The 13,547-nt window shown below is 40.2% G+C and overlaps 1 protein-coding gene across 3 annotated transcripts in view; it reads left to right on the top strand.

Moving 5' to 3' along the window:
- Positions 1 to 12,317, top strand: part of MXRA7 (matrix remodeling associated 7) — a 72,526-nt gene extending 60,209 nt beyond the window's left edge. Inside the window, exon 4 of one of the 3 annotated variants that reach the window (XM_054978733.1) lies at positions 11,418 to 12,317. In XM_054978733.1, coding sequence (XP_054834708.1) covers positions 11,418 to 11,532 — 115 coding nt within the window. In that variant the 3' untranslated portion in view covers positions 11,533 to 12,317. Of the gene's footprint in view, positions 1 to 5,720; positions 7,493 to 11,417 lie in introns of those variants that run through there. The other 2 variants (XM_054978734.1, XM_054978735.1) reach the window with 2 other exon arrangements.
- Positions 12,318 to 13,547: the final 1,230 nt, after the last annotated feature.

Raw genomic sequence — 13,547 nt, 5'->3', positions numbered from 1 at the left:
TGGCCACTTGATGCTGTTTCTAGCACTTCTTGTTTCCCAAGGCATTCAGGGTCCTATACTTATAGTGACAACCAGAAATAATGAAGATGCTTTAGAAAGTAATGGCCAAATTGCTTTGTGTTAATTTGCTGTTGTGTTTAGAAACAGACTATATATTATGATGCAGACTGGGTAATTGAAGGCAGAACTAAGCTTCTTTGAGGCTGCTAGCATACAGACTGCATTCAGAAATTACAATAAGCGCCAATTAGAGAAAACATTCACAAACTTGGCTTCTTGCTATGTTTGTGTGCTGATCGCACTCCTCCCTCTTCACCCCTCTTTTCTCACGCAACGCACAATTAAGTATCCCCAGTCAGAAACACGTGTTGTACAAATGCAAGCACCTGGTCAACCAGAGATTATTTACACCCCCCTGAAACTGGTATTCTAAACCTGGGTTAAACCATAGTTTAGAGTCCCAGTGCGTGGCAGGAAACTCTAATTCACCCAAGTACTCGCATTTGTATATCACAACCATCAGGAGATGGTTTGAACCCAGAAAAGGGGTGGGGCAAGAAAGGAAGCATCCTATAAACACAGCAAAAAGCCAAGCTCATGCACATTTTATTTGTTTGTTTATTTATATTCTGCTTTTCTCACTGAAACTCAAGGCAGATTACAGTGTAAGTCAATATGAACAACAGCTGGGACATACAACAAACAATACAATAGGGGATGGATTGCAGAAATTTGAAAACAAGCAGAAATCTGATACAGAGCTGAAACAATACTGGAACGAAACATAACGTGATTTAACATGACTTATTTATTAAATGATACAGAAACTATCCAGTAGGAGCATAGTTACAGCAACAGATGGTACCCAGCAGTAAAGTCTATAGCCCTCTATGCCTTTATCAAAGCATCTCTCTGAACTGTTTCAATTTCCTGGTTCTCATGCAAAATCGCGCCAGGAAGATGCTGTCCTTGCGGGAGCTTTGCGCGACATACTGGAGTCGTAAGACGTGTAAAAACGGCCAAACTCTACAGCACGCTTCAACTACCTGATGATCAACTTGTCATATATTTCTAAACACAGTAGGCATATAATTGGTTGAAAGTGTCTCTCGGCCATGCAGAAGTTCCTCTTGTCTACCTCGATGTACACAGAGACAGGAGAGGGTGCAGGGACTTTGTCCTTCTCCTGCCTTTGTCCCTGTAATGATGATATATTTACCTGGCTTCAGATTGAAAACGGATTGCTACCCCCTCCCCCCCCCTATGTTTTAAGTGAGAAAGTGCGCTTTGTTTTCACAAGTTCCTGCATGTTTACTAGATCGAAAGATTTGGGGTGCTTTTATTTTAGGAGTGATTTCACTTTTTAACTCCTTGCAATGTGCCGGGAAGAGGGGCTTTTGAGCAATAGAAGGAAGCAGTCAGCCAACTGATACTGTGCCCAACCCTTCTCTAAGAAGTGTTGAGTAGTGGGAGGGGAGGGGTGTGTTACTTTATAATTGACGCAAGGACTGGCCAGTCTGTTCAAATTCAGCTTCTCCTCAGACAGGAAAAAAGGGTTTTTCCTTCATCTGGCAACAATGGTGTACATGTGTCACAAATTATGGCGAGTATCCTTTTGTAGGAGAGGCACAACTGAAAATATATATTCACTGTTCATAATGGTAAATGAGGCGAAAAAATCACTTGCCACTGCCAGTGCCCGGAGCCAAAATCTTTTTTCTGAAATGCAGAGTCCTACAGAAGATGAGAGTGCCGCTGCCCTGAGCTTTTGAGTCTTTTCTGTTTATGCTCATTTGCTAGTTCTCCTCCGGTCTTTGTTGTCCTCTGCCTCACCTGACCATCTTTCTCACTGCATGTTTCTCGTGAGTCCTGTTTTATGCGGAGTCTTCCACAGGCAGCCTGTCGTTCTCCAGCTGCTAACACATTCCTGATGTTCTGTGTCAGCAGTATTTTAAACTTGGGACTCCTTTTGGAGTCAAGTGAAGTGTGTTGATATTGCATCAGATTAATTGCTGGATAGTCGGGCATTATGGAGTTCCTTACATTTCACGTTAAAATATAAGTGCTTTTGGCTTGATTTAATTGGGCTACGGATTGATTGAACCAGATCAGAAATATGAAAGCATTCCAGGCTCCTCAGCCCAGTGGGAAGCAAACATGCACCTGCTCTCTCTTCCACCCTGTGTGCCTGCTATGCCTCTGAACATCTACTGGCACATGTGTGTGATCAGATCTAAGTGTATACAGATTGTGTATTCGATTTCTTTCTTTTTTATTTTTTTCCAGTAAGAATTTTCTTTATTTAAACTATAAACAGTAAACATAAAAACTATAAACAGTGAACATAAAAGATAAAAACACACCATTCTAACCCCCCCACCACTAACAATACATACAGACATAAAATAACAAACAAGTAACTAGTAATAATAAAGACTAACACTGATCTATAAACTGAGTTCAGATTTTCTCCACAACAAATACATACCATTTTCAAAGTCTCTCTTATTCTGTGTTAAACATAAGAGCCCTCTTCTTTCTATTGTTCATATTATTCTTAATCCATAAATCCAAATATCATCAAGTCATTATTATCTGTTTCATGTAAAAAGTCTATAAATGGTTCAGTGAAGTAAGTTTTGCCATTGACGCAAACTCCAAAACTTTTACCCACCATTCCTCCATTGTAGGCAATACTGGAGTTTTCCATTTTCAAGCATACAGTATTATTGCTGCTGCGATCAAATAGGAAAACAAAGTTCCAAAGCTTCTTTCCAACTGGCTGTCCATCATTCCCAACAAGAAAGTCTCTGGTTTCAACTGGATTTTAATCTTCAAGATCTTCTGTATTAATGATCTCTTAAAAAAAACCAGTTACATTAGAGAGCTTTATATACCTTAGCACTAATTGTTTACAGAATAAAAGATCAAAAGAGTTAATAAAAACACCCTGCCAGAATGATGCAAAATGACGCATTTCCCAGAATACTTGGCATCTGATAAGCTTGAGTGATAAATGAATTATACAAACATTTGAAATGCTGGAGCCATATTTTTGTTATACTTCTGGGAAGGAGCTCATTCAAAGTTAAATCTTAATCATAATAATATGTTTATACCTTGCTCAGTGACCCTTCTTGCCTACCCGAGACTTACCTGACCTGCAGGCAGGGCTCATTTCGAGGGGGAATGTACCGGAACACAGTTCTGGCAGTTTCCCAAAGCGGTCACATGTCAGGTGGCCCCGCCCACCTGACTCGGCCATTTTGGGCCCATTTCAGCCTGGATTGGGGCCAAAACGGCCCGAAACGGGCCTCTGATAGGTGGTGGATCACTCTCCCACTCAGCAGCGGCTCGATCCTGACCATTTTGGCCATTTTCAGCCCCTTTTTGCCATTTTGGGCCCAATTTCGGCCCTGAATGGCCAAGATTGGGTCCAAAACAGCCAAGATAGGTGATGTCAGAGGGTGTGGCATATGCAAATCAGGCACGCTAATGACACACTTCTGGTCATGTCAAGGGGCGTGGCATATACTAATGAGTTATGCTAATGAGTTCCTCCAGCTCTTTTTCTACAAAATAACCCCTGCCTGAAGGATATCACAGCAGGAAGAATTGTAACACTAGAGCAAGGCTACTTTAGTTATTTGTGCTTTTAGGTGGGATGTAAGCTCACAAGAAGATTTTTAGAAATAGGTCTAAAAAATCCTTTAACAGATAACATGGTTCTTATGGCATCTTTTTTACTTCTCTGGAGCTGCTATTTGTTCCATTTATTCACTCCTGTGGGGTGAATAGCAGCTCTATATATGCATGAAACTTTTCTCAGAAAAACTATGTAATGGTGGTTGGGACCTTCTCCCCCAGTGCTGTAGACCTGATTCAATTTGCCCTCTTCTTATATTCCTCCTTTTGGGAGCTCAAGCATGCATGCGCGCGTGTGCACGTGCACACACGGAGGAAATCCTAGTGATTTAGGTCTGATTTGTCCCTGATTTATACACAAAGATAGAATTCTGAAGAACTATATCCTCCGAAAAGTTTCTTTTTGTTGCCTTAAACAATTCTGTATCTGCAGTTTGCAAAGGCAACTAGAAGACAATGATACTGATCTAGAATTTGAAAGCATGAGGGTATCTCTGATGGTAAAATTCACTTCCTAAAAATCGTTAGAAAAATTATTCAGCTGAAATGAGTGAATAAGTATTTTAAATAGAGACTGGTGGTATGTGAAAGCAACAGTTGTTTGGCTGAACAGCTTATGAAGACTTGACAGGACTTTTGCAGATCATTAGGTCTCTTACTCCCACACAAAGCTATTTCGAGAAGGACATTTCTGAAGAGTGCAGAAGGAGACATCAAATGCACAGTCTCTCACTAAGTCATTAAGCTCCCTTGACATAAACGAGGCGAAACTGGTTTAAGTACGGGCACTCCAGCTTTAAGCAGCTTGTTGACTATATCCTCATCGATCTATTATTGTTTACATGGCTTTAGCCTAATTTACTTCACTAGGGCCATTCCAGAGTAATTGAATTGCCCCCCATAGCCTCTTCCCTCCCCACCTTTCCACCCTATAAAAGGAAACTGATGTTTTGGAGCATGAAAAGACCACACCGTCTCTTGTAAATCACTGCAAGCCATTCCAGCATAAAGAGTATAGGATGCACATTATATACAGGATACTTCGGTGTAAACTAATTTTGTTTATCATAAGATGTGGGTGATATTAACAGCAGTTTTGAGCACTGTAGTCTATGGAATATGATTACTGATGTTCATACAGTGCCAGCAGCTGTTCTTACCAAGTATGTGCTCCCATAATACTTATAAACTGATCTGTATGCAAATAAATATAATAGAAGAAAATAATGCTGGAATATGTGCATTTTCAAGAAGGGGTTGTTGCCCTTGATAAAAAGGTTGCTTTTAGCTGAGCACTCTAGTAATGCATTGCAAACTCCAATTTCTTGGGCTTCTGACAACAGTGAATTGGCTGTACACCAACTTTATTAACTCCAAAGCAATCCTAGTGCCACAGCTAAGAATCACAGTGCTTGTCATTAATCAGGAGTCCCATTAATTTGAGCAGGTATTATACAAAACTGGCAGTTGATCAAGTGATCCAGTTTTCCTGGAATGTTCAGAGTATGAAATGCTTTGGGAATAATGCTGGAACAAATTAAGTTTATGAGTCTCTCTGCGCAAGACATCTTACACAGTGATGCTCAAGAAAAAGATCTTAACATTTATTCTCCCGTTGTGGATACACATGCACTGCTAGGGAGACAGAGAATACTTGAATATAAGACCACACAGAAAGTAAGTCACTTGAGCTTCCCCATGTAAAATGTCTTGTATAGAGAGACTCTAAATCTGCAAAAATGTCAAGGGATGTTCATCAGTTTATGCGGCTAGCAGTGCTTGAAATACAAGTGGTGCAAAGCAGAGAGTTTTAATGGATTCTCACTTCATTGAGGGAGTGGGTTGGGATTAGACTATCCTGCTGCAGATGATGAAGCAAAAATGCCTTTAACCTTGAAGCACTCTCTCTGCTAACTTGCTTTGTGTGTGTGCCTATGTGATTCAGAAACCATCAGAAATTCCCTCCCTGCACGGAGTTCTTCTCCAATTATCACAGAAAGTAATAGTGATATCCCGCCAAAGGTGAAATGACTGAAATGCATTCTCTTTATTTTTCTTCTTGTTTCTCTTTGCAGAACTGAAGACTATATGAAGTTATCCCTAGACTCTTCCTAAGGCTTTTCCTTTGGCATCTTTAAAGGCTTGAAAGAAAAACAAAACAAATCCAACCAGATATACGTATACACAACAGAAAACTAAATATCCCCTCATAATATGGGACTTTCTGTTTGGCTGAAGCTGAGTAACTCAGAATAAGTCATTGTAATAACATGACTGAAAGGATCGATGTGTTTAGTTTCAAGAATTCTGTGGGCTTAGAGAAAGGGACTGTGAAATGATATTTGAGGATTCTGTTCTTGGATGTGAGAGTAAGACCCTCAAACAAAATCAGGCACATGACGGTATCTGCTCTATCCCTATCACAGTAGATCCCTTCTAGATAGCATGGACAAAGATTCAGTTATATCAGACCAGTCCAACTGGTCTATCTAAGTGTTTAGTCTTTCTCCAACCCTGATTCAAGACCAGAGTTTTTCTTGGCATCTTTGAAGACTATGCATTGAGATTTAAAACATTGTATCGGTTCCCTCTGCACTCTGGTGGAGAGATAGTTGTACAATGTAGTTTCTAGTGTATTCAATTTAATCTTGCTTTGTAGCCTTTTGGAGAAGAAATCATCCTCCATTATACATAGAAGGAGGTCCTGAGAATTAAGAATGGTCTAGTGTTTTAGTTTGTGACAGACTTCCATCATGAGGACTTGAGCTTCACTGATGCTTGACAGCCAGTGCTTCTATTGGCATAGCCCTTGCCCGTGTTCCCAAGAGGGAAGTTTGAAAACTTAAATACTGAAATGTAAACTTTCTTTTGAGTTATGAATACTAAATTTCTGGAATAACAGCAGAGATATATTCCTTTTTTTTGTTGTACCACCACACTACCGTAGCATCATCTTTTTTGAAATTATGATTGTGGCATTCTCCACCCCCGGTTTCCCTCTCAGTTCATTAGCCTGTACAGATAATGCCGCCTGTTGAGCCTTAATGGTTACTAGATTGGACCATAGACCATACTGGTTTTCAGCATGCCGTTGTTTCCACGAAAGGAAGTACTTTGGTATTATACTGATGTCACTTCCTGCTCTGTAGGATTACCATTAAGTTTGGGATTTCTCCAGCATATTCCTGTTTTCTCATCATGCTTTGAGGACCCACTGCTTCAAAATATATCAAACCCTTGCAGTTTCAAAAAACAAAATCATATGCAAGCTATACTCAAAATTATATCGGCGATTATTCTTTGGAACATCTAGGTTTGGGAAAGGTTTGTGTCTAGCATAATTTTTAAAAGGGCTTATTTAGGAAATGGAAGGAAGCTTTGGTTACAAAGAAGCAAAGCTTCTGCTTTTGTATCTGTATTCACTAGCATATTACAGTTTGCAACTGAATCCTATTTATACATACATACATACATATATATATATATATATATAAGGACACTCGGCTTTGAAATATCTGTTAGTAACCACTCAGCCTCCAGTTCATATCGTCTGACAGATTCAGTGTTCCAAACACCATTAACTATGCAAAGAATGCCTTATATACAATATATCGTTCAGTTATACAGCAATATGTACGTTGTACAAAGAACAACAGTAACTGTGCCCAGATACTGCTAGTGGCAGAGAGCAAAGCTATCTCCTCAATAATGACAAAAATGGCTGTCTGGGTATTTTTTACATTTTTTTTCTAAATGTGAAGGTGGATCTTATACAGAGGACTGTAATTTTTAGTGGCTTAAAGTGTATATTGCCATTATTCAGTCCAATAAACCTTTAAATAGTTTATATGAATGGGTCATGTTGTTTTTTTTAACAATTTTGGCATTCCATCTTTTCTACTTTCCAGCAGCTCGGTTTATACTCTAAGATTAAAATAGTTGTTTTCTAGTGGAAAAATACCAGAAATACCTAGAGCCTAGAGAACAATGTCAGGTTTTAAGGACATCATCATGAGACTAAAATGGCAACTTCATCTAAACGATACACAACACTCCGTCATATATATCTCTTCTCTGTTTTTATTTCATATATTATATCTAGTTTGGAATTTATTTGCACAAGCAGCTTCCTGTTAGCAATGTAGAGGGTGTGGGGCTTATACGAGGCTGCAGCTCCTCCTCTTACCATTTTCCCATCCATGGAGGAAGGGCTGCAACTTCATGAAAGTCCCCTCTTCTGTCATGATGCAAGTAGAACATTTGGATGAGCAGGTAAGCTAACTAATAGATCACCGAAGCAGCTCAAAGGTGTGCTGAGAAGAACACAACAGATCCCCAGCAACCGTTACAACCATAATACACTGCAGCAAGTCTAAAGACCCGGGCAGCTAGCTGAGTCTGTTTCAACTCAGGAAGGCTCAAAAGTAATGAACAAACATGCAGGAATAAGGTGCACCTGGATGGACTACAATTACCTGAAGGCTAGTTGAAAGGAAGCGGAGCCTGTAGCCAGCAGAAGAGACAAGCATGTAGAAGTTGATGAATTAAAGCTGTTTTGGATGGCAGCTTCCCCAAAATGTAGCACTAAACTGGAAAGGGAGGAGGATGATATTGCTGCAAGACTTATTGGTATAAGCATGGGGGGAGTGGTTATGGCTAGAACACTGCAACCCTGACTGCTGGTACAGAGATCAGCGCAGGCCCCATAAGAGTTGGAGGCATAGGAATGCTGATTTAGGACACCAGAACTTCAAGAAGCATTGGCTAGAATCTTATGTTGCATTAAAAGAGATGTTTGGTGCAGCCAATCAGGAATGTCCGAGAATCTCAACCACCAAGAATCAATAACAGAAGAGTTGAGTAGTCATAACAATAGATTTGTACAAGCCCAGTGCATATCTGGGACTACTGCTATACTGGATAAAAACTGGTAACTGTTTTCCAGTCCATAATGACTATGGGTCAAAGGGCACATGATGCTAAACTGTGTGTACTTTTTCTTCAGCATTTTCTTCTTTTAAAAATGCAGCTATAGAGGCTGCAGTGTGCAGTGGGAGACCAGTGGGTTGGTCAGTGTTTTCCCAAATACCAGTTTTTCTACTAAAAAAATGACGGGGGGAAAGCAGCAAGATATTGCCATTTTTTAATGAAAAATCACTGGCAGGAGAAGGTAAAGAAGCCCTGGCAGGAGGGTAAAGAAGCCCTTATTTTGCATATCCACATCCCATCAGCACTGGTCTTCCACATCCAGATTGTTGGAGAAAAACCCTATTTAGGATTGAACATTGTGTTGTTTGGTACATAGATTTGTATTCATACATCCATCCCTGTATTATTTTGATTGATAAAATGTGAAACCAAATTGCTCGTTTTAAAACTAACAACAGATAAACCCATTTTAAAGCAGTGTTGTTTCAATTTTACATGTATTATTTATAGATGCTTCTTTTAGTTGCCACCCAAGAACCTAAGTGATTCTTCACCTTCACTGTGTCAACATTTCCCTATGAAGAAATTATAGAGTAAAACTGCACAGATTCAAGAAGGCAGGTGTCTTTTAGATGTTTGAAGCAGTGGTGCTGGCAGCTCCTTTTCCATGAGTTCATTCCACAGCACTGATACAAAATTTAAAAGCCTGCCATATCAAGGACACCACAAACCATTGTGATCTTTACCATGCAGCCCTTACCTAGCCTGGATTGGGGGCAATGATTGAGTGGCGAGGAGCTATACACATGTGGAGGTGGGCTTTTAAATGTTACCGCAGTACCAGTGGTACTGTAGAGAAAATATATGGGATTGCCTTGGATATAAAGGAATGTCATCCTTGAATATAAAGGAATGTCATCAGCTGCCTTTGCTTCTCTGCGATATTCTGGGGTGGGAGAGAGATTAAATTCCAGAAGAATAGCTGAGTTAGTCTGTTGTAAAAAAAAAAAAAACAGCATTATAAAGTTGGCTGTTCCTTATCCAAGCTCATGTCACACAATAGTCTTTAAAGATTTTGTGTTTAGGTATTAAAATCGGCCTTAGAATTTGACTCATTCTCTTGCATTGCGAAGAAGCCAGTACTAGTTTCAGTTTTAAGCCTCAACAGACTTCTAAAGTGACTGTATAAGAGAAAGAACATGCAAGACTTAATGCTGGAATATTTTTCCACAGTAGAAATGTGTTTCGGATCAGAGCCCCAAACTGAAATTGCTTCCCAATGTAAGATATGTTCTGGAATAAAATATGACAGTAGCACAGTGGTTAATTGGTTTGACTGCGAATCAGCGCTCTACTGGTTCGAATCCCACTACTGGCATGAGCTCAGTAGGTGGCCTTGGGTAAGCCACTCCTCTCAGCCCCAGCTCCCCAGCTGTATTGTGGGGATAATAACAACACTAACTTGTTCACTGCTCTGGGTGAGGCACTAATCTGTCTAGAAGAGCGATATATAAGCACAGTTTTTATTATTATTTTATGGTATTTGTATAGCAACAGTTTGCAAAGTGTGTTTTCTTGAAACTGAAGGCTTTCTTTTGAACAGCAAATATCTCATTGTGCCCTGTTCAGATCCATTTGTGAATTAAGCCTATGTTGCCCTTTAGTGACTGTCGCAACAGTTTGACAAAAATTAAGCGCTGGATCTATTCTTCCAAACTTCAGGGATGACGGGACTCTTTTTAAAAAGTGCATGAAGGAACCATGTGTATTGTTTCTGTAGAATTAAGACCTGTTCAAAGTTCATGTTGTTCAGAGGGGGGGGGGGGGAAATTCACATACATAAAAGCATGGGTCACAGTGGAGTGTATGACCTCTATTTAAAGGATGGGAAAATAAAACGAACATCAAGTTCCTTACAGAGATGCCCCCTTTGCATGAAGTGTAATATTTTCCTCCATGTCATACTTGATATTCTGTTCTCGTGCTGCCTGTTCATGTTATGCTAGGCCTCATTTTCTGCTTGAGGAAATTGTCCATTCATCTGAACTTAGTAGGTAATATAGTAGTTCAGCAAACCTGGGCCCCTTCTCCAGAATATGCATTAAAGGTGAAAGGGAAGAGGGGAGACAATTCTCCATGTAACTTGTGTTGCTGCTGCAAACGCAGAGGCATTCACAGTGGTAATGGTATATCCACATGAAAATTTTCCCATGCTTTTTAGGCTTCAGCCCTCCTTGGCTGCCATTTCCAGCACCTGTCGTGAGAGGGAACTCATGAAAACTGGGACAAAAAAGATCTCATGATAGATTGTATATGTGACAATGTGGCTCTTGGGAATAATAAAAGAGGCTGTACATGATACATGCTACTCAATGAAAAATTACAACAAAACCATTTCTTGATAATAAATGAGCACACCAACTCAGGATTAAAAATCAAGGGTCCAAAGGATCTTTCCCAGTAACCACACAGCCTCTCTCTGATGCAAGGAATCTTCCGCCAGCACAAAGATGCTTGCTCCAGTCTTCCATGGCTCCACTATTAGCAAAACAGAACCTTTGGTTACAAGACGAAGTTTCTCGCCTCTTAGGTGATCTTCTAATCTGTATGTAAGGGAAAGGCTTCATTAACATGTCCTAATGTGTCCATAAATAGCCTTTTGATTTTGAATGCAGAACCTCTCCAGAGATAGTCCATGCGTGCATACACTCACGTTGCGATGCCGCCAGGCATTACTGTACGACAACAGCATCTATAATCTGTCTTGTTTGACGTCATTAATCCTATTCTGAAGGACTCTTGGTATTTCCATTTTTCCTTTTTGTTATTTTTCTTCTTGGCAGGGTTCAGAGAGAGCAGCTGGCTGCCATCTTCAGCCTCATGAAGGAAAAAGCAGACACATTTGGGGAGATGTCTGAAACTGATATCAAAGAACAGCTTAAGCTTTATGACATGTAAGCCATCAAACCTCACCACCGTTTTATTTGTCTTTTGGTATCCTGAAAGCTGCAGAGTACTTCAGGACCTTCAGGGTAATGCTTGAGACTTTTTTAGGCCTATGGAAAATACTTAAGACTTGCTTTCTTTGTCTTTGGAGCTGATTTGTCCTAGAAGAAAAGGAGCTTTACATGAATGTCATGTGACTGTTTTTGGCTAGTGAAGAAACTCTAATCCTAAAATCTACTGGGCTTTAAAAAGTACTTAAGAGTGAATATACCAAATGGTAGCCCCAAGCTACATTATATACCATTACATTATAGTGATGTTTTGAGATAACCTTTGTGCACAGACAGATACGACGGATATTGCCCCAGCTGTTTCTGAAGCCATGGGTACCAAGAAGGGAGTGGTTGTGGCTGTGGCTGTGGCTCAGTGGCAGAGCACATATGCTTGCCATGCAGGACTCAGAGCCAGACCTCGTCATCTTCAGTTAAAGGATCTTAGGTACCAGATGCTGAAAAAGACCTTTCTCTGCCTCTGCTGCTGCCAGTCATAGTAGACAATATCGAACTAGATGGGCCAATGGCTGACTCAGTACAAAGCAGCTTTGTATGATCAAGATGGAAATGTGTGATACTAGTTCAAACTCTCAATGATCAGTGTTAACAGAATGTTTGGAAGCCAGGCAACCTCATAAACAGGTTGCTCTTCTGAAACAATTGCTAAGAGTAAAGAATTTCCGTAACATAATCGCCATAAGATCTCCCGTTTGTTTCCAAAGAAATCAATTTTCTACAATATTGTCTAAAAAATTTTTTTTTCTGTGTAGCAATTTCTTCAATAAATTTCTTAGTTTAAAATAAATTAAGACAGTTGTAAGACTGAATGTGTGTGCTAGCTATGAGAGAATACCTGAACACTTGGGATTTGCCTTTGGGTGATTTGGAGTAAAGCTAGCAGAATGGAAGGGACTCAGGATTTTAAGAGTACCCTAACTTGTCCTAAGCTGGGGTTGCCTGCCAGTGGCGAGTGATTGCTGGGCAGTTTGCCTCCAATTGGCAGGCAATGGAGCAAAACGCCAGGACTTTGTCTGCCACTGGCAGGCAACTGAGAACCCTAATTACAGCTCCTCCTCTTTAACATTGCCTTAAATTTTACCTCAGGGAGACTCTGGTCACAACCAACACTCCTTTTTTCCACACACACATAGCTTCAGGTGTTCTCTACCAGGCACTTAACTTGAGAATACTTTCCCTTGGGGGTTTGAAGCCCACCATTAACACCACATGTGGCACTTTGGCCCCTCTGTGTGACATGTATCTTTCTGCCTCTCTGACTTCCTCAGCATTCCCAAAAGGGTTTTGCTGCAAACAAAGGCCTTTTGCCTTAATCTCTTCTGTTTGTCCTGTATTATAGGAAGCCTTAGTGATAGATGATAGTAAGGCAGAATGGTCAGCACATGGAGGTGGCCATGAGGTAAAGAAGGGATCTTGTATTCCAGTTGATACAGGCATTTTGTTTAACCAGAAATAGAATGTATTTATAAGTATGATGGCTGCAGAGTACTGATAAGCACATTGGTTTCAGAACTGGTTCATAAACTTGGTCGTTTCAAAATAGTTATATTTTCTGAAAGGTATAGTCACAGAACCAGTCACAAAGACTAAACACAGATCTTCACTAACAATAAATACTCCTCTCATCCCCACAGACATAGATTCACTCAGGCCTTTCCACACAGCTTGCCTGACGTAGGGGGAATAATCTCGCTCTGAGATACGCAAAAGATTGATCCAGGCTCACACACAGTTTGCCTGTCTTAGAATTTCTCAGAACTCCACACAGATTCATGGAACTTGACAGAATGAATACTTTTTGTCAGCGTTCTGACTAAAAACAGCTTCATTCACCCATCCAGCCTCTCTCCTTCTCACTCCAGAGGCCTGCATTTAAACCCACAGTAAGAAATAATTAAAATCTCACATTAACCAGCAGAAATAAAATACAAAAACTTACTTACATGCAAAACATTA

This window comes from Eublepharis macularius, chromosome 4, assembly GCF_028583425.1.
Source record: "Eublepharis macularius isolate TG4126 chromosome 4, MPM_Emac_v1.0, whole genome shotgun sequence".
Taxonomy (NCBI): Eukaryota; Metazoa; Chordata; class Lepidosauria; order Squamata; family Eublepharidae; genus Eublepharis; species Eublepharis macularius.
The sequence above is the reverse complement of the archived record's forward strand: the minus strand, read 5'-3'. Positions and strand labels throughout refer to the sequence as shown.